The sequence below is a fragment of the Accipiter gentilis genome, chromosome 10 (genome assembly GCF_929443795.1).
Source record: "Accipiter gentilis chromosome 10, bAccGen1.1, whole genome shotgun sequence".
Lineage (NCBI taxonomy): Eukaryota > Metazoa > Chordata > Aves > Accipitriformes > Accipitridae > Astur > Astur gentilis.
The window spans coordinates 26,986,540-27,013,843 of record NC_064889.1 but is presented as its reverse complement, the minus strand read 5'-3'; the positions used below and the strand labels follow the sequence as shown (position 1 = coordinate 27,013,843).

At 40.0% G+C, this 27,304-nt stretch overlaps 1 protein-coding gene across 1 annotated transcript; it reads left to right on the top strand.

The window, feature by feature from the left end:
• Window positions 1-2,520: 2,520 nt before the first annotated feature.
• On the top strand, window positions 2,521-25,857 carry LOC126044011 (myosin-1B). Its single transcript, XM_049813103.1, has 39 exons — window positions 2,521-2,543; window positions 5,347-5,584; window positions 5,676-5,819; window positions 6,160-6,316; window positions 6,891-6,918; window positions 7,017-7,131; window positions 7,211-7,303; window positions 7,417-7,480; window positions 7,563-7,661; window positions 7,767-7,870; window positions 7,952-8,090; window positions 9,770-9,888; window positions 9,982-10,131; window positions 10,776-10,946; window positions 11,195-11,504; window positions 12,130-12,203; window positions 12,480-12,567; window positions 12,654-12,771; window positions 13,582-13,705; window positions 13,782-13,918; window positions 14,644-14,899; window positions 16,455-16,697; window positions 16,791-16,967; window positions 17,049-17,194; window positions 17,282-17,372; window positions 17,462-17,851; window positions 18,493-18,619; window positions 19,539-19,657; window positions 19,983-20,179; window positions 20,592-20,775; window positions 20,862-21,027; window positions 21,199-21,323; window positions 21,526-21,834; window positions 21,936-22,139; window positions 23,046-23,171; window positions 23,267-23,437; window positions 23,524-23,628; window positions 23,911-24,006; window positions 24,667-25,857. The coding sequence occupies exons 2-39, from the start codon at window positions 5,381-5,383 to the stop codon at window positions 24,817-24,819; spliced, it is 5,823 nt and encodes a 1,940-aa protein (XP_049669060.1). The 5' UTR covers window positions 2,521-2,543; window positions 5,347-5,380; the 3' UTR covers window positions 24,820-25,857.
• Window positions 25,858-27,304: the final 1,447 nt, after the last annotated feature.

Genomic DNA, 27,304 nt, shown 5'->3' with positions numbered 1-27,304 from the left:
TAGAGGGAGTTGCAGTGGATTTGGTAGAGAAGGGGACACCATGAGAGAATATTACAGCTGGCAAAAAAATGCTAAAATGCCTTTGTGGAAGGCTGTGAAAACTTGTGGCTGTTTTCATTCTGCTTGATTGAAACAAACCCATTGTATTACAGCAAAAGCTTTCCTGACGTTTTGGAGGAGGAAAAAATGCATTTTTTGAGCTGATACAATTAGATTTTTAAATTTTGATTTTTTTTTCTTTTACTACCAAAGGTAGTAAAATAAATTATATACAAGGCTTAATCCCCCAGACACACATACACACACGCACACATTTTTTTCTTGAACTCCAGGTTTTACTCGGCTAGATTTTCTTCCAAGTTTTTCCAATTCAGAAAGTCATAGTTTCAGTTTTTCTTTGATAGCTACAGAGTTTTTCCAAATTAAGAAAACTTTGCTCACAAAAAGGAAAAAGCAAAAGCAAGAAGACATGCAGATAGAAAACCAATAGTCACATTGTATTCTGTTATATTGACTAGTAACATAAATGCAAACAAAAGCAAGGCAAAAATATAAGTGAAAACAGACCAAGCAAAATGTTACAAGTTGTGGAAATTTTTTATTTCAATGTAATTTTGAAAAATACTTTGGAAAAATTATTTCTTATAAGTCTTTTTGAGTCTTTAAGAAGTTATGGATTTTTCTGTTTCTAGTTGAAAAATATCTTGCAGATAAAGGCTTTTAGCTAGCTATCAGACAGTATTACATATGACTGTAGGAAAACCATTAGGTTTTTGTTTGGGTTTTGTTTGGTTTTTTTGTAGCCAGTTTTAATCCAGGTCAAAACTGGATGCACCAGCAAAATGAGACACCATACAAAGTCATTGAAATATCTGAAATTCACAGTGAATTCCAGTTCTCAGATAATGTAATTACACTAGAGTTATGAAAGAAGTGCTGTTTTATACTCAGGTGAGGATCTAGCTGTTAGCATTAAACCATACGCCTCAGTCTTATTCTTCAGTGTGAATTTACTCCACATGTGAAGCTGACCTGTGCCAGTTTCCTTCCCACCCCCAGGATTACAGTGCCATCACAGAGACACAGTCAGCTGAGAGAAGAGGAGGAAGGAATTTCCTCACTTTCTTTTCCAGACCTCTGAGTAGGTGATGCTGAGAGGGAGTGGAAAACAACAGGTGCTGTAAGTGGGGAGGCAGTATGCTATGGGATCACGTGAAGCTGCTGAGATGTGATTCAGTTCAGATTGCCTTTTTTGTCATAGGAACTGTAATTTGGAATGTGAAGACCAACACATGAAAAAAAAAAAATCAAGATCTGTTGCATAAGAATGAAATTGTTTCTCAATAAAGTGAAGGGTTCTACTGCCCTCTTCACCACTCCCCTTCTTGTGCTGTTGCAGAACAAATGTAATCCCCTTCTTAATCTGGGTGGGAACATCCCAGGGACACAGGCACAGTAGATTGGCTTTTTTCACAAACTAGTATGGGGTTCAGCTCCTTCTAATGATAACTGCCTCTTTTCCAGACTAGCATAGGACATGACTGTTTCTCTGCTAGAGAATGTAAATTTATTAATTCTTTCCCTTCATCTAGCACACTTATACTGCAAAAGTATTGCTTAGTGACTCCCCTATGTTGAGACAGCACCTATTTCTCCTGCTTCCTGTGGGATATATGTCTCAAGTTCAGTACAACATTTCCATAGTCCTGTTCATACGATCTTTGAAACCCTTCAGCCCCAGAAACAAGAGTTGAATTTCTATGCCTTTCCTCTGCCATCTAACTTGGTGACTTCAGTCTTAGAAGCTCTTATCTTCAACTCTAGACTTAACTTGTTTTCCCCTTGTATTGGTCTTTTTGTCCATCGTGACTTGCTGTTATCCCCTTGGAATCACACCCTTCTTTACTTTGTCTTTCGTAATCACATATCCTTCCTTTTCACTACCTTCAGACTCATCATTGCCCACTTCTCTTGCTTTGGCTTTGGTCCATTTTACTACTTGGTCATTCATATCATCCCTTGATTCTCACTCCTGCAACTTCAGTTCCTATTCAGATGCTTCCTCCTGCATTGGGATTTCCCTGCTCTAACAATGACCCTGCATCTCAGTAGAACCCCTTGTGCTTTCCCACATTGCAGGCTCAGAGCATCTGCAGCATTCACGAGCCTGTGCCTTCACCTCTTCATCCCTACATGTTTCCTATTACAATACACTGGCTCTTACTCTTCACTTTGTCTGCTCGAGTCAGCATTCGATGGATTACAGTACCAATGTAGCCCCTTTCATCTCCTTTAGCATACCCTCCTGCTTCCTCCTCTTCTCAGGCTCTCTTGTCAAATTATTTATAGGACATTGATTCACAGACTTGTTATGTCTAATTATATCTATTCACTTCTAATATGAATGGCAATTCTGCTAGGAGTTAAGATTGCCAAAAATGTTTTGGCCTAGCAAAGAGGAGGTGGTGGCTACGTATGCAGATCAGACCCTATAAAAATACCCTGGGATCAGTGTGTCTTGTCCTTCCTCAGAAATCTCTAAGGTAAGAGTGTCAGAGGCTTTGGACTGGGGAGGTGGGGGATGAAGGGAAACTGGCCCTGCATTCCACAAGCACCAGCGCATTCCTACAGACGCTTACATTCATTCAATGGGGGACTGCCAGTGTCAGCTGGGATTTTCAGTCTGCTTTCAAGGGATCCATATCTTTTCTGTCTATAAATTTTCTCTGGAATCCTGTGAAGCAGTAAGAAGGAAGTTGCTAATTCTGTTTTACAATACTGACCAGCTTCCAGTCTACAAGCCATTCATCTTGTCTCACAAAAGGTAAGAACTTGATTTAATCACTCTTTAGGGACAGATAAAGATGCTCTAAGGTAGGACTTATGCTGGCAGTCCCTGTATTCCTTATATTTATGTCCATTGTATAAATATAGTACGAGAATTGGGCTGGATTGCCAATATCTTTTCCACAAGATTCTCAAAGACAGCGGTCTTAAAAGTACTGATCACTGCTGCATTGCCTACATTCTCCTCCAGATTCATCTACAGAGAGCAGTTTCCTACATTAACAGACATTAGGTCCTAAGCTTAGGAGAAACTGTCTTAAGAAGAAAAACCCCATCAGGAAGTAGTTTCCAAATACTTGTCCATAAATTAAATATATTCTTGAAAGAAAGAGTTACCTTTTGGTTTTTGGGGTTTTTTTGGCATTTACATCAAACTTCAGGGGTCACTGGCACTAGCTGTGAAGCAACAATAAAAGACATACATGCTTAAATAATGTTAATATTTTCTTTTTCATAGGGCAGCATGGGGAATGGGGTTAGAAAGTTGTGTATCAAAACATAAAAGTGCTAAAATAAAGCATTGCAATCTGAGCTTCCTTTTATGCTTGTTTGTGCCTATGAAAATAGTGCACAATTGTGATATAATTATATAAGCAAATATTAATAATCACAGGGAAATGAAAAAAGGATAATACCTACTTGGATAACTAGAAAAAGAGAGATGGAACAGCAAATAAATTCAAAGTTTTAAATATTTACACCCAGGAAAATTAACTGTTCGTATTCATTTTTTTACATTAATTTATATTAACTTTGTCAAATATTGTCACTGGAATATAACACTCAAAGTTATAAAATTTCAACAAGCTGTCATGGGTCAAGAATATAACTAGCATGCTTTGAATAAGTGGAGGAGAGTTAGGAGATCATTGGTTTCAGGAAAAATCATATAAAACAGTCAAAAGAAAATAGTCATCAAATACTTTAAAAAGACAATCTACTGACATATATATATATTATATGCTAACATAATGTATACTAACCTCCTATATATACTATACATAGTAATAATACCATAAAGATACATTGTAATAATAGCATACATCTATACAAAAATTAAATATACACGATATATGCAATATACATAATATACACTAACATACTATAATATATACTGATATATGCTAACATAGTATATACTAATATATATAATATGCTAGTATTATTCCTGTTAGGAATCTTGTAAGAAAATGTGAGATATTATAGGCAATGATAAAACTGCTGGTGAAAGACTGTGTCCATTTTACAACCTTATGTGATTGTTTTGTGAAATGGTCTCATTTGATTAATAACACTTTAATGAAGTGGAAAATCACATAGAAACAAAACCATCAGTCAAGAGATTGTACGCATGCCTTTGAATTGATAACACTAAGTTGTGTCATGAAGTCTGTCTTTGCTAGCTAAGAAGGCAAAGCAATTTTTTTACATGTAAGCAGTGGAATACTGAGTGGAATTAATTTTATAATGTACAAAAATAGTGTGAACATTATTAATATATTTTTTCTTTTAGGTTGGCCATACTGCAATAATGAGGTTGCTAACTGCTAAAGGGTTCAGAAAAGAGTTTAAAAAAGTATTCTAAGTTCAGAATGTCTCTCCTGCAATCAAAGTGAAACTGTATCTTAAGGAAAAGTTAACCAGTTATTTGCTATTCACCTAGAGGTCTGCCATAGGTGAAAGTATTGACAGAGAAATGAGCTTCTTAATTTATTCAGAAAAGCTACACAAAATCCAAATTGTAGGTGATGAACCTAGATAAAATTAGGCTAAAAAAGAAAAGGATAAACTTGGAACAGTATTAATTTGGGAACAATATAAATAAATTCCAGCTCTTCAAGACAATTGTTTGGCAATAATAAACACAGTTACTGATATTATTTTATTTTTTTTAAATAGTAGTGAATAAATGCAAGATTACTCAGTTTCTATTACAAAAAATACCAAAGTGGAGAATATCAGCTTTGTTTGTTAGCATATGGATCTGTGGAATAATTGAAATATTTGACAACTTGGGCTATTTCATCCCAAGGGAATGTCTTTAATGAGAAGTGCTAATAATATTAGTTCTCTGAATATCCAGTGTATTGCACCCCTTCCAGTGTTTTATTGTAAACAAATCTCATAGTTTGAAAGGTGCTAAACACAAAAGGCATGAGAGGGCTTTCATAACTCCAAACTTGGGAATATCTAGTCAATGCAGTGTTTGGAACCTTGGAAAGGATCTGTTTATCCTGTTACTTCAACAAATGAAAAAAAAACCCAAATCCAACATGGAAAGAATTTACATTCCCCTGTAAATGCAGCCATCCAGTAAGCCTAGATATCTGACTACATCAAACATAAATAAAGGAAAGAAAATTATAGAACAGAGCTCTGAATTAGCAGAAAAATGAGAGTCAATTCAATCAGTTGATACATACAGCAGAGCACCATCTAAACCACTATTCTGTAGCAGTGTTTCTTCCATCTATTGTAATGTATTTTCTACCCTCACAGATACTTGCTGCATTACTGTTAGTAAACAGCAGCCATGTCAACAGACTCTGAGATGGCCATTTTTGGGGAGGCAGCTCCCTACCTCCGAAAGTCAGAAAAAGAGAGAATTGAGGCCCAGAACAAGCCTTTTGATGCCAAGTCATCTGTCTTTGTGGTACATGCAAAGGAATCCTATGTGAAAAGCACAATCCAGAACAAAGAAGCAGGGAAGGTCACTGTCAAGACTGAAGGTGGAGAAGTGAGTAAAAAAAATTCAAGCCTTGAGAATACAATTTAATCCTTCTGTGGGATTTTAGATGGCAAATATAAATCTTTCTTTTCTTTGGCAGACTCTTACTGTGAAGGATGATCAAATCTTCTCCATGAACCCTCCCAAGTATGATAAAATCGAGGACATGGCCATGATGACCCACCTCCATGAACCTGCTGTGCTATACAACCTCAAAGAGCGTTATGCAGCCTGGATGATCTACGTAAGTACCAGCAGGAGACAACTACTGCTTTTGAGGAGTTGAAGACACCCTTCAATCCCTCTGAAGAGCTTCCTGACTTCTTGCCACCTTCTTTCCTCATTTTTCTCTTTCTTCTTCATTTCTTGCATGTGTTTTCCTCTTACTGTTTACATCCTCTCTCTCTTCTTCCTTCCTGCTTTTACCTTTCCTTGTCATATGCTATATCTCACTCATTCTCTGATAGGTCATTCCTCCACTTTATTGTCTTTCACTACCCTGGTCTCCCCAGAACATTATTCACCTCTGCCTTATCTGAAACTCTCCTCAACTCTCCAAAATCAGCATCCTGTCTCCCTCACAGACCTACTCGGGTCTCTTCTGCGTCACGGTCAACCCCTACAAGTGGCTGCCGGTGTACAACCCGGAGGTGGTGTTGGCCTACCGAGGCAAGAAGCGCCAGGAGGCCCCTCCACACATCTTCTCCATCTCTGACAATGCCTATCAGTTCATGCTGACTGGTGAGTGCTTGACATCCCTCACAGCAATCTAAACCAAAAAGCCGCACTGATCTCACTGAAGCATGTGACTGGCCAGCTAAAAACACCACGGAGCTGTATGACTGAGAACTTGATTGAGTTGTGCAGGAATTAATTTCAAGTGAAACTGACCCAGAAGCATGCATGGACTGAGCACTCTGTATTATTTGCACTTTATTGTATAAAATTCTATACTCTCCCACTGCAGAAATACTATTTGACTCAGTTTGCTGCTTTTTTTCACTGATAGGTCAGAAAGAATAATTATTTCACATAACCCCCTATTTGGAATACAGATAGGCACTTTGATTAGCATTCTTGATAAGAACTGTGTGAAGGGCAAGTGGGTACACAGCTTGTGCGAGGACCACATGCCTCTGACAGCTCTACACATCCATTTCAGCGGATGGGACCTGGAAGGGAATCGAGTAGTCTTGGACTAATAGTCTTGGACTTGGGAGAAGCCACAACTTCCATTTACAGCTTTACTTCTTTTTCAGCTTAGTATTACTCAGAACAACTGCTAACACTATCTTTCATTCCACCTCCTTCACAGATCGTGAGAACCAGTCGATCCTGATCACGTATGTACACTCCCTGCTCGGGTCCTCGTTGGGCTGCCCCGTGCCAGGGGACCTCCAGCCTGACCACACACTCTCTGTTTCTGTCTTTGGTTTGACAGCGGAGAATCTGGTGCAGGGAAGACTGTGAACACAAAGCGTGTCATCCAGTACTTTGCAACAATTGCAGCGAGTGGAGATAAGAAGAAGGAAGAGCAGCAGGCTGGCAAAATGCAGGTGAGGTCCTAGGGGTAGGAACCTGCAACTGTCAGATTTATTCATGAGCTATATCATGATAATAAGATTTCTGTTTTAGGGGACACTTGAGGATCAAATCATCAGTGCCAACCCACTGCTGGAGGCTTTTGGTAATGCCAAGACAGTGAGGAACGACAACTCCTCACGCTTTGTAAGTTGTTGTCTGGGACAAAATTACTTTCTTTGTATCAGCAGACTGACTCGAATATTCTTGCAGTCAGGATTGGTAAAATAGATCTTGAATTACTTTTCTGCTTCTTTCAGGGTAAATTCATCAGAATCCATTTTGGTGCCACGGGCAAACTGGCTTCTGCTGACATTGAAACATGTAAGTGACCCTCCTGGCCTGACCTCTTTCCTTCCAGCCTTCCTCAGTTCTTGTGCTAACTCTGTCCTACCATCCTTGCTAGATCTTCTGGAGAAGTCCAGAGTCACTTTCCAGCTCAAGGCAGAAAGAAGCTACCACATATTCTATCAGATCATGTCCAACAAGAAGCCGGAGCTAATTGGTAGGAAAGATCACTAACTTCTCCAGACAAAGGTCACGGAACAACATTTAATTCCTTTACGTGCCAATTACATTTGATCTGTATGTGTTTTGTCCTTCTTTTCAGAGATGTTACTGATCACCACCAACCCGTATGACTATCAGTATGTGAGTCAAGGTGAGATCACGGTTCCCAGCATTAACGACCAGGAAGAGCTGATGGCCACGGATGTAAGTACAGCACAGAAGTTTTCTTAGGCGGACTCTGACCTTTAACAGGCATGGTACTCACTCCAATGATTCTTTTGTTAGAGTGCCATTGACATCCTGGGCTTCACTCCAGATGAGAAGACAGCCATTTACAAGCTGACAGGGGCTGTCATGCACTATGGCAACCTGAAGTTTAAGCAGAAGCAGCGTGAGGAGCAGGCAGAACCGGATGGCACAGAAGGTACCAGCACGATATATACCGGAGCACAGTATACACCTGAACGCTCACTAATACAGGCAGTAATTCAGGGTCAGAATCATTGACTCAGCCTGCACATTTCTGCAGATGCTAGTATTGTAGAATATAAGTGTGTCCTAACCAGAGGACTTTGCTGGAAGAACACAACCCAGTGGAAAATGCAGATTATTTTGAACTATGTCAAGTATAAGGTCCAGTGAATCCTAAGGCACAGCTATACTGAATGGCAGCTTCCCAGACCTGGGACAGAACCGGGAGCCACTCTGCCCACTGACTTAAGTTTATGTACCCAGGTAGCTCCTACCATTTACCATCAGCTGTAGCCACCTCCTAATGGTATTGTTTCCAGGTGACAAGAAGCCGGAATCCTGAAGCTGCTCAGCTTCAAAGCCCGTATTCTGGAGATAACTCATAATCCCTGAACTGAGAGCATTGTTCTACTTCATTTTGCAGGGGGGCGGGGGGAGTAAAAAGGAGCATCAGTTAATACTGCAGCTGTGGCTCTTATGTTCTACATTTTCTGTAGAGTCTCAGCATATCTCCAGGACTTCTGTTTGAAAAATAGACATCTAAGATATGTCTATTGCATTTGCTTTGCCTAGAATTGTTCAAAAATGCATTCCTTCAAAAGCTCATGGAATTATTTCCATGAAACCAGTTAGTCACATCTATCATAAACTTGTACTATTACGGGTTTTTTTTCGGAGTTGTTTTTGTGTGTGTGTGGTTTGGGGTTTTTTAGGAAAATTAAGACGTAAATGAAAATGACTGCAAGGAATAAAACTGCAAGGAATCTGATAATGATGAATACTAATAGTAGAACAGGCTACAAATAATAGCTGTAATCATTGCATGAATATAACCAAGGAAAGAGTTATAGAAGCATATGATAGAATTAGATGACTAATTATTAAAAAAGAACTCTACAAAATTGAAATAAAAGTTCCAGTTTTGTTCTTGTTTCATACCTTACTCTTTCTAGTGATAACTCTACACTAAATACTTAGTTGTAAATAATATAAACAACAGAAGCAGCTCGAAATTAGCAACTGTGTATATATAGTCTATAATGAGGTCTGGCTTTCTCACATTGAAGGACTCTGTAATAGTACTGGTGCTTGCTATCATCTCTGTGAGAAGATACAGGCAGCAAATTGGAAAGGTGACAGAGTATATCCAGTGGAGACCTGGAAAAGACGTATGTGTGTGATATTTATCCTGAGGAAGAATGTGGTCCCACTATGAAAGTTGTATGAGATATCTTATTCATACTTTTGGCATAATTCTCTCCTAATCTCTCTCTCTCATTAGAGTTTCACTGACTACAATTTTCGATACAGTGTATTTCAATACCAAGCAGTTTCCTTTTCTGTTTATTCAGAAATTGTGACTTCTTTGACCTGCCATTTTCATGGCCCTTTTGTCTGTCTAGTCACTTGTTTCAAAATTTGCATATTCATTGTAAAGGCACTTGGAATAATCTTTACACTTACAAATCATGTAAATTAAATGGGAAAAAATCAATAAATCAGGAAAAATTACAATATTTTAAAGTATGTGAAAAATTATATGTGGCTTCTGCAGAAACAATTCTGAATTACTACACGATACATCTACTGAAGAGCTAATATTTGATCCTGCTGTATGCTTGTTTCCTTTAGTTGCTGATAAGGCTGCCTATTTGATGGGTCTGAACTCAGCTGACCTGCTCAAAGCCCTCTGCTACCCCCGAGTCAAGGTTGGGAATGAATATGTGACAAAGGGTCAAACTGTGCAGCAGGTAAGGAACAAGTTATGAGAGAAAACAAATTACATTAATTAAAAACCTCGAACTTCCTTTTTTGCCCTGGATGGTAACTTTTGTTTGCTTTAGGTGTACAATTCAGTTGGGGCCCTGGCAAAATCTGTCTTTGAGAAGATGTTCTTGTGGATGGTTGTTCGCATCAACCAACAGCTGGATACAAAGCAGCCCAGACAGTACTTCATTGGTGTCCTGGACATTGCTGGCTTTGAGATCTTTGATGTAAGAGGAAGATCTTCATACAAGTTTCCTGGAGGGGGCATTAAGAAATTGGAATAGTTTGGGGGTTGGGGTATTGTTTCTTTTTTAATTATGGAAATTTTTTTTATTTATTGGATAATCCTGCCATTCCTGTAGAATGGCACTCTCCTGATTCTCATAGTATGTATTATCCCACAAAGGCTACAGATTTTTACAGATGTCTGTTGTTGAATCCAGAAGTGAAAACTGCATTGAAAACTGATATGAAAATGTTGAACAACTGATAGGTGATAGCTGAGACAGATTTTGAAGAGGTTAAAATATGCCATCTTGAAGGAAGATTTTGTTAATGCTGAAGCCAGATTCCTTCTGAATACTTGGGAATAGACTGGCAGTGTACACAAATTCAAGCAGATGAAAAGGTGGACATGGTCTAAGCTTTGCAACACTTTTCAGAGCTCAGAAATATGTTGAGACAGTGCCAGCACCTGAAAGGGTAGATATATTAGAGGATGGAATATGCCAGTCACCTGTCCAGTCCCATGACTAGAAATTCAGGAACCCAGTCATGGATACCTTAATGGGTTGAATATAAAACCTATTGGAAGATGGAAAGTGTTCCTGGAACTGAACTTTGCAAGTAAGTAAATCTCTGCATTCTGCAGTTCAACAGCCTGGAGCAGCTGTGCATCAACTTCACCAATGAGAAACTGCAACAGTTCTTCAACCACCACATGTTCGTGCTGGAGCAGGAAGAGTACAAGAAAGAAGGAATTGAATGGGAGTTCATTGACTTTGGGATGGACCTGGCTGCCTGCATTGAACTCATTGAGAAGGTATTTGTGTAATTCACAATGTCTAATCTTTTCAGAAATGCATTAAATTTTTATATATATGTAAATGTTGCTTGAAAGGGTAAATGTGACATTGTAAATACATAAGTTCAGTTTATTTTACAATTTACTCTGCTGAGCAGAAGAACAATCCCTGAGAGAGTTAGTATTGTCCCACTCAGGAAGCTATTTCTTTACCTGTGATTCTTTCTGCCTTTTCACCTCTTCCTCCTTTCTTGTGCTTCTTCCAGCCCATGGGCATCTTCTCCATCCTGGAAGAGGAGTGCATGTTCCCCAAGGCAACTGACACCTCTTTCAAGAACAAGCTCTATGACCAGCATCTGGGCAAGTCCAACAACTTCCAGAAGCCCAAGCCTGCCAAAGGCAAGGCTGAGGCCCACTTCTCCCTGGTGCACTATGCTGGCACGGTGGACTACAACATCACTGGCTGGCTGGAGAAAAACAAGGATCCCCTGAATGAAACTGTTGTGGGGCTGTACCAGAAATCATCCCTGAAGACACTGGCCTTACTCTTTGCCTCCGTTGGTGGGGCAGAAGCAGGTGATTTCTTTGAAATCAGTTCTACTAAAATGTACAGGAAAAAAATAATCTTTCAATAATATTTACATTTCAAAAATTGAAAACCCAAAAGCACATCCACTTTTTGGAGCTCAGTCACTCAGACTAATAAAGGATATTACATTTCCCTAGAGACCTTAATAGATCTGTAAGTTTTAAGACCAGACAGCTGTACTACAACATTAACACAGGTTAGGTGGCAAACCAGATTTTTGCATTATGGGGCATTCCCAAATACTTCAGGGAATACAATCAAATGTATCAACATGCTGCTAAATTTATGCATACCCTTAGATATAAAGATAGATAAAGACTGCATTTTGTGTATTCACTAGCAATTTAACTCCTTAAATATCTTACTATGCATAATGTTACATTTTATTTCCTGTTTGCATTTTCTTAACTTCAGCTTGAAGCCATTAGATTTCATTCTCTTTCATCTGAAAAAATCAGTTCTCCCATTGTAACTTTAAACACTGTACACATTTACAAATTTTGATCATATTATTACTTTTTCTACTTTTTAAAGATGAACACACAATGTTATTCAGATTCTAACTGTGTGCTTTTGTTGTTCATTTCTTTTTAAAAAAATATTATTGTTTAGAGAGTGGTGGCGGTGGCAAGAAGGGGAGCAAGAAGAAGGGTTCTTCTTTCCAGACTGTCTCAGCTCTTTTCCGGGTACTGTAGTATAATCATTATAAATTTTACTGCATTATGAAGAAAATATTGAAAATTCAGTTCAGAAAAGCTTTAGATTGATCGAATGTATGAAATCATTATGTTAAGAAAGGATAAAGGCATGTGCTTCTAACTAAAGGATTCTCATTGAATCTGCCCAACAGTTCTGTAAAAAGAAATACTGATCATGGTTTTATTGCAGTGTTTTTACTCCACCTAATATTGTGATTGTGTAAGTGACATTTTTAAACCCAAGTATCTACTCTTGCTCTTAAGGAAAATTTAAACAAGCTGATGAGCAATCTACGAAGCACACATCCCCATTTTGTGCGATGCCTTATTCCTAATGAAACAAAAACACCTGGTAAGTTGTTAAAGTTCAAATATGAGATAAATCTGTTCTTCTCTGTGCAGCACAATGAAGTACCAATTCATTATGTCATTTATTAGGTGCCATGGAACATGAGCTGGTGCTGCATCAGCTGCGATGTAACGGTGTGCTGGAAGGGATTAGAATTTGCAGAAAAGGATTCCCCAGCAGAATACTCTATGCAGACTTTAAACAGAGGTCAGATTCTGTCATCTACCCTCCACCATATCCACCAATGCTGAATAATTTGCATTTCCTAATTGTTTTAACTACTGCGGGAGTTATGGGAGGGGTTCGGTGTACCTACCTTTAGGCATACAAAAGTTAATTGTCCAAGTTAGTCATCTAGTTTCTTTCTATAGCTAACTAGAAGAACAGGCATTTTCAAAGGGCAATTATTTATTCCTGTCCTTGATTCATACTCTGGTACGGCATAAAGCATTTTTTAATTAACTATCCAGGAACGAGGTTGCTTAGCTTAGACTTAGTTAACTTAAACTGAGATGACTTGCAGCCATCAGCACAGAAATGTGAATAAAGAAACTACAAGATATTCTAGATTAACTTGTTGGAAAACCAAATAAAATAAAACTATCTTGATTCTTTTTCTGTATCAACTGGAAAGTACTCAGATAGTATGTACTGCCAATATTGTGGATGAAGAATTGCGTCTCCTCTACACATATCTTGCTCTTGCACACAAAGTCCTCATTTGGAGATAAGGCATTAGATAACAGGGCATGTAAAATATGTCAGCAGTTACCCATGGAAATCAGTACCTATTCTGTGTCAAGAATTTCTGGACTAAGCAAAGTGAAAGGTTTGTCCTAAAAACATATTTATGTATGAAAATGCGATTTCTAAACAATGGAACAGAGTTCAGCCTTATTCACCTGTCTTACCACTCTTGTTCCCCCTTCAGAGAATCTTAACCATGGCATCAGTTGGTACAGGTTTGATTGAGCTTTCAGGAATCTGACCTTATTCATGTTCTATTTCCTCCCATAGGTACAAGGTGCTTAATGCAAGTGCCATCCCAGAGGGACAATTCATTGATAGCAAGAAGGCTTCTGAGAAGCTCCTTGGATCCATCGATGTGGACCACACCCAGTACAAATTTGGCCACACCAAGGTACAATTGCTGCTTGACTAATGTACTGTGCTTGCAATACCTGACAAATATGTACTGCAACATTCTCTTTCTCAAGGTGTTCTTCAAAGCTGGGCTGCTGGGACTCCTGGAGGAGATGAGGGATGAGAAGCTGGCACAGCTCATCACCCGCACACAAGCCATGTGCAGGGGCTTCCTGATGAGAGTGGAGTTCAAGAAAATGATGGAGAGGAGGTATTTACTTGTACTTATTTGGCCTGCTGGGCCAATCCTCATCAGATAGCAATGATGTGGACAAAACTGAAAATAAGCTTCTTCTCACCAAATCTCATTTATTTCTCATTAATTCAGTTTACCAACAGGGATGTATTTGGGAGTATACCCTAGCAGTAGATGAAGCAGTATAAAATTCTGATTTAGGAAAATGTCATTTTTAACTTATACCATCCTTTGTACTAATTTTTTGCTAAATTCAGTATATGGCTACATTATACTTGTGTCCAAACCCCAGAAATCTAGTCTAAGCTTATTGTTTTAGGTCACCATTATAATCAAAGGTAAGAAACATATACTTCTAGCACAAGAGAAGTATCCTCTTCCCTTGGGTAACTTTCATGACAGGGACTAAGTCAACTTCTGGAGGTATTCCTTTTCTTTGGCCATGAAAGTGAGCCAGACATTTGGACTTCAAAACTGTCCATAGAGGTTGACAATCTACATCACACTATGGAGTTTTCTTCAGAGATATATGTATTTTATATATATTAAATATATGAAATATTATTAATAAATATATATTTAACAATATAGAATTAATATTTTATACACACAGATATATAGAACTATAACTATAAAGTATTATATGTAGAACTTCATATTATAGGTATCAATATATGTAATTAAATATGTATTATAAATTTAAAAATATGTGACATAATATGTTTTTTCTTACCTTTCAGAGAGTCCATCTTCTGTATCCAGTACAATGTTCGTGCATTCATGAATGTCAAGCACTGGCCTTGGATGAAGCTCTTCTTCAAAATAAAGCCCTTGTTGAAGAGTGCAGAATCTGAGAAGGAGATGGCCAACATGAAGGAAGAGTTTGAGAAAACCAAGGAAGAGCTTGCAAAGTCTGAGGCAAAGAGGAAGGAGCTGGAAGAGAAAATGGTTTCTTTGCTGCAGGAGAAAAACGATCTGCAGCTCCAAGTGCAGGCTGTGAGTATTGCTAATGTTTTTAGCTTGCAATGTCCTGGGTAAAGTGATCACAAATGTCTCAGTAACAGACACATTATCCCAAAACAGTATTTATTTCAAAATCATACATATATTTTATAAAATAGGAAAGAAAACCACATAGAAAAGCTAAGCTGAAATCTATAAATATTAATAAATTCACAATGAATTACTGCAGTTGGTTCCTTATACTTTTAAATCAAGAAAGAAGTAATTAATTCCCAGTTAGTAAATACTAGTTTACAGAATTACATTTTAAATCATACATGGCAACTTACAGCAGCAATTCTCAGGTCTTTATAAAACTTTATATACTATATAATTTTTATATGTTATCATCTGATCAATGAAGGTAGTCTGGAGATCCTATTAACATCTTTTATTTGGAGAATCACAAGTGGATTCAGGTGGAGTAGAAGGGGCTGAGAGTGTCAGGCATTTCTCCAGCTTTTATGGTCCTTGTCTCCTTAGAAAAAACAATGATGAAAGTGGAGTCCTCCCCTTTTTCCCTGGAAATAAAAAGGTAGCAACAATAATCCCCTTAAAACTGTCTTTAACAGCAAGGATTAGGATTCTTCTGACCATATTTTCATGTCTACAGTCTAAAAGTCTACATGTGAACTAGTAGCCTCAAGTACTCTTCATCTTCAGCAACGAGAAACTCATCCCTTCAGAGTATGATACAATTCATCCAAAAATGTAAATTTTTTTGGTTGAATGAACTGCATCTTGATATCATGGCAGTTATCTAAAACTACATGAGACTAACCCCAACCTAGCTATCTTGCTGAGCTATAAAAAGTTTTCTGCCTGGATGGTATCATCGTTCTTCACTAGAACAAAGAGGAAAAGAACAAGCAGTATGTAGAAAATAAAGATTACTTCTTAGTAACTTGCATCTTAGAATGCAGGCAAATTCAGGTAATTGATACTGCCCTGGTAAACAGCAGTCTCCCTTCCAAACTGTTCTTCTTGACCACAAGGCCTAGAGACATGACTGATTCAACTATTGCCTTTGAAACAGTGATCTTAACACAAAATTTTACCAAAACTAAAAATTATATTCATTCTCAGTAAATCTTTTGGGAAAAGTTGTAATAAGATTTTTCTCAGCTGAATGTTGGAGGTTTTAGCATTCAGGTTTTAAACACTACGCTAAGAAATCTGCCTACATGGTTCTCTTCAGTAGAACTCTATGCCAGTTTCCAGTCCAGCCAAATGCAACGTAAGTAAAATGATTAAAAGATACAAGGGAGATACTGCCATGATTTCAGGCACCATCTTCAAATTAATGTTGCAGTTGCATGAACAGTTAAAGGGTTTAAAAAAAGAATGCTCAAAGCCTATATTTATAGTGCTATAAAATATTCCTTTATTTTCCAAAAATGTTTTCCAAAACAAATAGATACTCTCATAAGAATGACTTTTAAATACAAAGGAGTGTAAAGCTGTTTTGAAAATAATAATTTCTTGTTTGAAAATCAGTATGAAAAAATTATTATTTGAAAACTTTTTTATTTAAATGAATCATGTGTAGGAAGCGGATGGGTTGGCTGATGCTGAGGAAAGATGTGACCAGCTCATCAAAACCAAAATCCAGCTCGAAGCCAAAATTAAGGAGCTGACAGAGAGAGCAGAAGATGAAGAAGAGATGAATGCTGAGCTGACAGCCAAGAAGAGAAAATTGGAGGATGAATGTTCAGAGCTGAAGAAAGATATTGACGATCTTGAGTTAACACTGGCCAAGGTTGAAAAGGAAAAACATGCCACCGAAAACAAGGTATGAGGCAGAACCTGTCACTCGCATTCCTGTGCCATTACAGGACTTCTGTATCTACTTTCTTTATTTACACTAGCTCCCTTCTTCTCAAAGGTGAAAAACCTTACAGAGGAGATGGCAGCCCTGGACGAGACCATTGCCAAGCTGACAAAAGAGAAGAAAGCCCTCCAAGAGGCCCATCAGCAGACACTGGATGACCTGCAGGCAGAAGAGGACAAAGTCAATACGCTGACCAAAGCTAAGACCAAGTTGGAGCAGCAAGTGGACGATGTAAGCATGGTTTCCAGAAGAACAGGAAAGGTATGGTTTTAGACCTGGCTGGTAGAAGACTGATGGTCTTGTTTGTTTTAGCTGGAAGGGTCCCTGGAGCAAGAGAAGAAACTGCGCATGGACCTTGAGAGAGCTAAGAGGAAACTCGAAGGAGACCTGAAGCTGGCCCAGGAATCCATAATGGATTTGGAAAATGATAAGCAGCAGCTGGATGAGAAGCTGAAGAAGTAAGTGGGGCTGTGGGGCACCTGAGCACTGTGCTGGTGCACTTGTCTTTTTTCTTTGAGCTCTAACATGGTTTGCTTTGCCCAAAGGAAAGACTTTGAAATCAGCCAGATCCAGAGCAAAATTGAGGATGAGCAAGCCCTGGGCATGCAATTACAGAAGAAGATCAAGGAGCTGCAGGCAAGTCTTTGTTTCTTGCCCTCTCTCACCCAGTCTCAGGTGAGGTAGGAGGAGGCCATGGGTGTGAAGGATCCCCTAATGTTCCCCAGGCTCGTACTGAGGAACTGGAGGAGGAAATTGAGGCTGAACGTGCCTCTCGGGCAAAAGCAGAGAAGCATCGGGCTGACCTCTCGAGGGAGCTAGAGGAGATCAGCGAGCGCCTGGAAGAAGCAGGAGGGGCTACCGCAGCTCAGATCGAGATGAACAAGAAGCGTGAGGCAGAATTTCAGAAGATGCGCCGTGACCTCGAAGAGGCCACGCTGCAGCACGAAGCCACAGCTGCCGCCCTGCGGAAGAAGCACGCGGACAGCACAGCTGAGCTTGGGGAGCAGATCGACAACCTGCAGCGAGTGAAGCAGAAGCTGGAGAAGGAGAAGAGTGAGCTGAAGATGGAGATTGATGACTTGGCCAGTAACATGGAGTCTGTCTCCAAAGCCAAGGTGCTGAAATATTTCTTTGTAGTAATTCAAACATAATCAAGTATCCATATTTTAATATAGAATTTTAAGCTAGTCATACTTTAAAATAAATAGTTGCATTTCACAACATAAATTTTAGTTTATATATTTAAGTATTAGTATAACAATATATTATATCCTTTGGGTGAGAGCTAAAAAACTTCACCTGAAGCATTTAACCTAACTATAGGGTCTCATTGCTTGGTTCTGAGTATTATTATAGTGAAACAAATGATACTGACCTTATCAGGTTTTTAGTTTCTTCTAAAATAGGAATTACTCCTACACAAACTTTTCCTTTTTTTCTATTTTTCTTTTTGTCCCTTAAATGTTTCAATGACAGAATCATTAAGAGCCAAACAGAAATTTAAAATAATCCCTCATGTTACAATGTCCCATAATCCTTTTTATCTATTGAAAAACGGGAGTGTACATTAATAAATTACACAAATGTTGGAATTAGGGGTGTGAATTTCTTAGAAAGATATATCAATTAACTGAGATTTTTTTTACTTTACTTCTAAATCTTTGGCTGCTTTTTTTGCCCTTCATAAGACTTCAGATTCTCAGTAACTATGTGTTGAACCACCAATCACCTTTCATTCTGTTCTTCATGCAAATAGGCAAATCTGGAGAAGATGTGTCGCTCCCTAGAAGATCAACTCAGTGAGATTAAGACAAAGGAGGAGGAACAACAGCGCACAATTAATGACATTAGTGCTCAGAGAGCTCGGCTACAAACAGAATCTGGTAAGACATTTGTGGTTTTTAAGAGAACACTGTATATGACATGGGGCTTTAAAAAAGGGGTCAAAAAAGACTGGGGGATCTTGGTAGAAACTCAGCTGAACATGAGCAAGAAATGTGCTCTTGTGGCAAAGGTGGCCAGCAGAATCCTCAGCTGCATTAGAAGTGTTGCCAGAAGATTAACAGAGGGTGATCCTTCCCCCTACTCAACACAGGTGAGGCCACACCTGGAGTGCTGTGTCCAGTGCTAGGTTTCCCAGTACCAGAGAGATACAGACATCCTGGAGCAGGACCAATAACATGTTTAAGGGACTGGAAAAATCAGTCACTGGAACAACCTCCCCAGGGGTGCGGTGGAGTCCTCATCACTGGAGGTTTTCAAGACACAACTGGACAAGGTGCTAGATAATCTCATCTAGGCTTCCTTTCCTATGAAAGGTTGAACCTGATGACCTTTTAAGATCCCTTCCAACCCGGATTGTTCTATGATTCTATGACTGGAATTTCAAAGAAGAATTCGTCTGTCTTTTAACCTAGACTTCATCCTTCTGCTTCCCAGGAGACATTCAGGAGACAGCAGTGATATAACTGAGCACGTACACCATAGCATACTCATTCTTTAAGGTCAAGGCTCAAAATGACCACTGAACTTAGTGCAACCATACAGTAAGACTAGTCAGATATTGGAAAAGGGGGCATGATGTGTCTCATATTGTACCTCTAAGATAAATACTTTGGCATACTTAAAGATATGGTGAGATATCAGTGGTTAGGATTCCATGAAAGAAATAAAATTTTGTTTAACTCAAAATATTTTTACATGCATTTAGTTATCAAGGTTAACACTTTTAAATAAGTCATAAAAAGGTTCTTTTACTCATCAATGGCTGTAAAAAGCTTGTGTATCTGCAATCTTTCCCAGGTGAATATTCACGCCAGGTAGAAGAGAAAGACGCTCTGATTTCTCAGCTGTCAAGAGGCAAGCAGGCTTTCACCCAACAGATTGAGGAACTCAAGAGGCACCTAGAGGAAGAGATAAAGGTGAGAAGGCTTTCCAAATTCTGTGTTATCCATTGGAATCCTCCTGTCTAGGAGGAGCTTCAGGTACATATGAAATCACAGAATCAAAAAGGTGATAGGGAGAGAAAAAATGCTTAGCTAATTCAGTGCAAGTCTTCCCATATTAGCTTTGCTCCCCCTTCCCTACAGTCTATCCATTAACTCTTTTACAGACTCCTGGCTCTTCCTTTCTCATTCAGTAGCTTGCCATCACCCACAGCAGAATAGTCCAGTGTCCATCAACATTTCAGTCAGGAGATTTCCCGGGATATTTCCATTCATTTTCACACTACTGTTTTTCCCCCAGGCCAAGAACGCCCTGGCCCACGCCTTGCAGTCTGCTCGCCACGACTGTGACTTGCTCCGGGAACAATATGAGGAGGAGCAGGAAGCCAAGGGGGAGCTGCAGCGTGCCCTGTCCAAGGCCAACAGCGAAGTGGCCCAGTGGAGAACCAAATATGAGACGGACGCTATTCAGCGCACGGAGGAGCTGGAGGAGGCCAAGTACGTGAGGGATGTGTGATGTCGAGTGGCTGGAGAAGACTGAGACTATCAAGGGAAACTGGAGTCTCTGAGAGTGGGTTAGAACAAGGGTAGTATGAAGGCAGGGATATACTGTCTTTGTGGTAGAGGGGAGAGTGGGAGGGAGAGGAAAAACATGCTGTGGAAAAAGTGCAGATTGGAAGGACAAACGTAGCCTTTAGGGCTAGAAAGGCTAAGACAGGCTGAATACTCAGTAGGTGGTAGGACACAGAAGTGATAGACCCTTTAGGCTGCATGCAATCTTGGAACAGAAAAAACACTGTGAAAAACGCTAGGCTCAAAGCCCCCAAAGTGGCCAGCTGCCCTCTCATGAACAGTGCAAAATTGGCTCCCCTCTAAGCTCTAACCCAGAGCTGTGCTTATCTCCTCCCAGGAAGAAGCTGGCACAGCGCCTGCAGGATGCAGAGGAACACGTTGAAGCTGTGAATGCCAAATGTGCCTCCCTGGAAAAGACAAAGCAGAGGCTGCAGAATGAAGTGGAGGACCTGATGATTGATGTGGAGCGATCAAATGCTGCCTGCGCAGCTCTGGATAAGAAGCAGAAGAACTTTGACAAGGTCTTTTGGGCTCCAGGCCTGGGGTTCCTGGGCAGAGCATCCCCTCCCGATTGCCACATCCACACTGAGGTCCTGTTTCTCTTCAGATCCTGGCAGAATGGAAGCAGAAGTATGAGGAAACGCAGGCTGAGCTGGAAGCCTCCCAGAAGGAGTCTCGGTCTCTCAGCACGGAGCTGTTTAAGATGAAGAATGCCTATGAGGAGTCCTTGGACCACCTGGAAACGCTGAAGCGTGAGAACAAGAACTTGCAGCGTAAGTCCCTGGCCCTCTGCTCCTGGCCGGGCTTTCTCACTATCCACCACTACCACCTTTCCGTATGGGTCTGTGCCTGCAGGTTGGCAAAGTTGCCTGTCACCTTGGTGTGGCAGGGCCCTTTGCATTCTGCTCTGTGCCTGACCATGCTGTTGGTCTTTGCTCCCACAGAGGAGATTTCTGACCTCACGGAGCAGATTGCCGAGGGAGGAAAGGCGATTCATGAGCTGGAGAAAGTCAAGAAGCAGATTGAGCAGGAGAAATCTGAACTCCAAGCCTCCCTGGAGGAAGCTGAGGTATACAGCATTATTTATTGGTCTCTTACATAGCTTGGATCTCTATCTCATTATAAGTTCTGTGAAGTCATTCCCAGACACAAGAGGAAAAGTGTTTGTGTAAAAGTGTAGAGATATTACCCAAGTATGGCATTAATTTTTACTCAGAGCTTCAGGTTTAACATATGTCACATAAAAAGTGTTCTAATTTATTATTATCCAGGCCTCCCTAGAACATGAAGAGGGGAAGATCCTGCGCCTCCAGCTTGAACTCAACCAGGTGAAGTCTGAGATTGACAGGAAGATAGCAGAGAAAGATGAGGAGATCGACCAGATGAAAAGAAACAACCTCCGAGTTGTGGAGTCCATGCAGAGCACCCTGGATGCTGAGATCAGGAGCAGGAATGAAGCCCTGCGTCTGAAGAAGAAGATGGAGGGAGACCTGAATGAAATAGAGATCCAGCTGAGCCATGCCAACCGCCAGGCTGCAGAGGCACAAAAGAACCTGAGAAACACACAGGCAGTGCTCAAGGTCCATTGAACAAAAGCTGCCTTCAGAGAAATATCTTACCTGATATTTTCAGTGCCAAACATCTCTTAATCTGCTTATAATTTCCTTCAATTGCTCTACAGGATACCCAGATACACTTGGACGATGCTCTCAGGACACAGGAGGACCTGAAGGAGCAGGTGGCCATGGTGGAGCGCAGAGCAAACCTGTTGCAGGCTGAAACTGAGGAGCTTCGGGCAGCACTAGAACAAACAGAGAGGTGTAGAAAGGTGGCTGAGCAGGAACTGATGGATGCAAGTGAGCGTGTGCAGCTCCTCCATACCCAGGTGAGGTCACTTGGTGAGAAACAGCACTCTTGGTAAGTAGGAGAGTACTTGTATGCTTTATTCCAGTCACCACTGGAGGCTCAACTTTGAAGACTAGAGTTATCTTTTCTGAAGTAATCATCATGACACTAGAAGACGTCTTTGCTGAAAAAGTGTGTATACCGGCTGTGTTCTCTGGTTGCACTCAATGAAACTCATGCTTCTACCTTCTTTGCATCCTAACATAATCTCCAGAGGAAAAACATTTAGTCACAGGGACCAGATTTTTTAGTTACCCATGCCAAATAGTCTGTCATCTGAGCAGTCAGAGACTGAAACTCTGAGATGACAGCAGCATTCATTTCTTGCTCAGTCGAAATGTAACACTAGGAAATCCTCATATTCCTTCTAAAAATGTGCTGTCCACGCTAGCAAGAAAGAAGGGATGAACTCTTGGCTCTGATGCAGCCCATGTCAAGCAGACATTGACGTGAGCTACATGTCACAGCAGTCATCCAGCAGTCAAGTGCTGAAATGTATGGAAAGTCTCTGGTTTTAAATGCTGAAAAGATTCTGGAAGGAATCTATCCTATCAACATTACAAATTTTTCTCTTCAGTTATAAGAGTGGATTACTCTTCCCTAATTCCATTGAAGAGAAGGTATTTCACTGACTTTCCTCACTCTATTTTTATTACTTCCCCACACCAGCCCTGGTGGATGAGATGTGGCACAGATTATATTTCTAAGTATGCTTTTTCAAATTAATAAAATTAATTATTGGGGGGGGGGAAGCAATAAGAAATTTTACAGAAAAATCTGGTATAGATTTTTCATATAATTATGTCTGAAATTATTCAAAATCCTGTAATGTTCTTGATTTGAAATAATGCGCTAACAAAACCAAACCTCTGATGCTACTCAACAGAACACTAGCTTGATCAACACCAAGAAGAAGCTAGAAACAGACATTGCCCAAATTCAGGGTGAAATGGAAGAAACAGTCCAGGAAGCCCGCAATGCTGAAGAGAAGGCCAAGAAGGCCATCACAGATGTAAGTTAGGGGCTCCTTTCACTGCTGATGGTGGATGTATTCTCCTCCAATCTGTCTCCACTACCAAAATGGCTTTGATCCTTTGCTCTCATCAGGCGGCCATGATGGCAGAAGAGCTGAAGAAGGAGCAGGACACCAGCGCCCACCTGGAGAGGATGAAGAAGAACCTGGACCAGACGGTGAAGGACCTGCAGCTTCGTCTAGATGAGGCTGAACAGTTGGCCCTGAAGGGAGGCAAGAAGCAAATCCAGAAGCTGGAGGCCAGAGTGCGTAGGGCTTTTATTTGTGCATGAGTGAGCACGTCACGTAAGTAGCCAGCAGGGAAGCTCCAAAGATGGGGTGCTCATTGCAGGTGCGGGAGCTGGAAGGGGAGGTTGATGCTGAGCAGAAGCGCAGCGCTGAAGCCGTGAAGGGTGTGCGCAAGTACGAGAGGAGGGTGAAGGAGCTGACCTACCAGGTAAGGCAGGAGGCCCCTTGAGCTCACACACCCTTCTTGCAGAAAGGCAAAATGTAGTCCTTTAGGGATTTCTTTCTGCGTCCTGAGTCACACAGTTAAAAAGAAGAAGACTGAGAACATCAGAAGAAATTATCTTTCTGGTCGTGTTAGGAAGATCCAATTTATCACCTCTGTCTTACTGGACAGCAAAGTTCTATAAAGAATGTTACTCTCTGTTTCACATAGAGGGCGATTAAAGAGGAGGGGCAAAGAGGTGCTTCTCTTTCTTGTCCTTCTCTTTAGTCAGAAGAAGACAGGAAGAATGTTCTTAGGCTGCAGGATCTGGTGGACAAGCTTCAAATGAAAGTGAAATCCTACAAGAGACAAGCTGAGGAGGCTGTAAGTATTGATGTGTGCAGGCATCAACCTGCTCCATCCAGGTGGAGATGGAATTCTGTGTTGGTGTTTTCCCCTGCATAGCTCTGTTCAAACACTTAACCTTTTGTCTTTTTCTTGCTGTGCACTCAGGAATGAACAGCTGAATGGCTGTTCTGGCTGAACACCTCAGGGGTCTAGAGGGGTGTAGAATACATTTTCTGTGAGCATTATTGCATCACTGGGAAGAGCAGCAAAGGCTCAGGTCAACATTGTGGGAGTAGGTCTCTGCTTCCTTTCACTATATTCATATTTCTGCCTAGCAGAAAAAAAAATCTTCAAAAATTGTAATACAGAATTTTATAGCAGTAAATAAATGGAAAATTATTTAATGGAAATAACTATAATTATATATAATTATTCAAAAATTCCAAAGTGCATTAACACTTTATATCCAGAGAGGGATTCCTGGTATATCTTATTAACCATCTAAGCATTTAGCATTCAAGCTATTTCTTTGGTTTCCCCCTAGAAGTAGTAGAGAGAATTACATACTAACTCACAGACTTTTTTTTTTTTTCCTATTATGTAAAGGCAAAATAACACAGCCTGTCCAGTGCAGTGTTACAGTAGGAACATTATTAAACATTTTAAAACCTATTTTATCTCTCTTCCCATCTCCAGGAGGAGATGTCCAATGTCAATCTCACAAAGTTTCGCAAGATCCAGCACGAGCTGGAGGAAGCTGAGGAGCGGGCTGACATTGCAGAGTCACAGGTCAACAAGCTCCGAGCAAAGAGCCGTGAAATTGGCAAGAAGGCAGAAAGTGAAGAGTAAATGCCTCCAGTGATGCAAAGTGAAAGAGAATTGCACAAAAAGTGAAATTACATTACTTTGATTTTGTAATCACTGCTTAGTCCTTCATCCATCTCTGGATCATTACTGCCTAGATAATAAAAATTGTAGAGATTTTCCCATTAAAATAATGAGAAGTTCACTGTTGTATTTTAATAATTATCCTGAATTCTTACAAGGTTTACATTTTTCCTTACTTATTTAAATTCATTGAATTAAAAATCTTGCTTCGGGTATTTTCAAACTGTTTCAGCCACTGTTAAATTGGTCTATTCAGACATCCTGCTTCATTCTTACCATGGAATTTCATCTAAGACTTCCGTAAGGGAGAAAATCATTATTTCTTTGCAACAGAATGTAATTATCCCTTATAACTTCTGCTTTAGGAATACAATAGATTTTAACTCAAAGGCTCTGTCCAAAGAATAAGAATTTATTGCATCTTCTATTATTATTCTGTTAAATCACGGGTCTTATGTGCAAGATCTTTCTTAAGGTTCAACCTGTTCAGTCCTTCAAGCCACTTTGAAACATAGTTTAAAGGACATTTAAACCTAAAATGAGATCTACTTTTAACTTTAATTCATGAAATTGATGTGCAAACCAACAGTCCAAGGGCAGCACAAACAGCTACCTCACAGTAGCTTCTGTTTGTAGTTCCTTCATTTGGCTTCTTGTGAGAGGAGTGATCTAGTCCACAACCCATATGCCATTTGGCATTGAGACACCACTGTCTCAGACTAATCTTACAGCCATTGTAGTTCTCAGTGAACACAGGTTAGACTAAACAATATTGCAGGTCTCAGAACTGATCATCGTTCTAAATGGTTTGCCAGTCTTTCACAATCCTCTCATTTCCTCTTGAAAAAAAATTAAACTTCCTAATCACGGAGTGGTTAGGAAAAGACAGAATTATGACTGGTGTTCAGTATATCACAGTCACTTCTGATTATGTATTAGTTTATATAACTTTTAGTTGTGTTCCACAGTTCTGATTCTTAATTTAAAAGACATGAAAGACAGCATTCAGTAAATGAAAGCTATTCAGTAAATTTTCCCCTTTGTTTCCTGTTTAATGAGTATTATTCAAACCAAAGTTTAAAGATAGAAATACTAAATTTCTCATAGGCTTTCCAAGGTTTTAAGATACATGTGAAACATTACATATTAATGTATTTATGCATACATATCTGTGCATGTATATATACATACACATACATGTGTATATATATACATACATACACACACACACACATATATATAAAGTTTCCAAAGCTATTTTTGCAGCAGCAATCCAGTAACATGAAGATGTATGTTACTGTTTCATCACTGATAAGTAATCAAGGTCAAAAGTAGTCACTATTTTTAGCATTCAGTTTCAAGGCTTTGATAAGCATTTTTACAGCTTTCCAGAACAGCTTCCCCTGACTGCAGTCCTAGTTGAGTGTCACCATATCTCCAAACCCATTCCCAGTGTCACACGTCAGACACCTGAGAAATTAAGTCTGTGGAATTTATTGCCATCTGTGAAAAGTATTGCTACCAAGTTCCTTCTGGAGGAAGAAAAAAGATGGTAAATCAGCATGCAGCCTTTATACTGTGTAGATAGCCCAGTTTTCATGTGTGCCACAGAAACAAAAAAAGTAGAAAGTCTTCTTGCTCAGAAAAACCCTCACCTGCTAAAGGACTGTTCAGGCTTTTGGGAGCCCTGCTTCCTACTTTTCATGATGTTTTTTTCCTGCCTCTAACTCAAGCAGATCATATTTTTCTTTCAGGGAGTGTGTGGATTTCTAACCAGATTGTAGTCTAAACAGTTATTGTCCACAGATACAAACTTTATAGGTAGTAGCTACCTTCTTTGAAAATAGCTTTGCTTGCATTCCAGAGTAAAGACAGGATTTTGCTTTTACACAGGCTCTTTCCTATCTATTTTGCAGCGTATGTACAGGATGAAACCCTGGATTACTGTAATGTGGGCTGCAAAAGCCCTCTAAACTCTGGGATCTGTATCAGTTCACTACAGAAACCGAGGTCGACAGGTCCATTTTATTAACATAACAGGGCAGCTCAGCCATGAGGGGGAGTTTGTAAGCCCACTGGCAGCAGCAGATAACATTATTCCTGTGGGGCAGACAACACCTCATCACCCATGCACGTCAGTTGGTGTGGTCACAGGGCTGTGCAATGCTGTGGCAAGGAGAGCAAACCTCTTCTGACTGTGGAGTGCTGCAGGTCATATGCACATTTCAGCTGTGCCTAACAGGCTGGCTGTGAGTAGTCAGACTCTGAGGAAGAGGCTGGGCAACAGCTTTTCCCTCTCTTTGTTAGCCTGCCACACCTTGCAGACACTGTGCAAAGACACTGGTGAGCTATGCTAACCAGAACGGTTGCAACAGATCTGATCTCTTCAGGTTCTGTACAGTATTGGGCCATTCAAGTGACACCAGTGGCACCAGAAAAAATGTGA

Excerpts from the sequence above, each read along its gene's own strand:
- LOC126044011 (XM_049813103.1), top strand. The coding sequence starts at position 5,381 with ATGTCAACAGACTCTGAGATGGCCATTTTTGGGGAGGCAGCTCCCTAC. Across the intron at positions 7,662-7,766 it reads CAAGAAGCCGGAGCTAATTG|AGATGTTACTGATCACCACC; the intron begins GTAGGAAAGATC and ends CCTTCTTTTCAG. Across the intron at positions 11,505-12,129 it reads CGTTGGTGGGGCAGAAGCAG|AGAGTGGTGGCGGTGGCAAG; the intron begins GTGATTTCTTTG and ends ATTATTGTTTAG.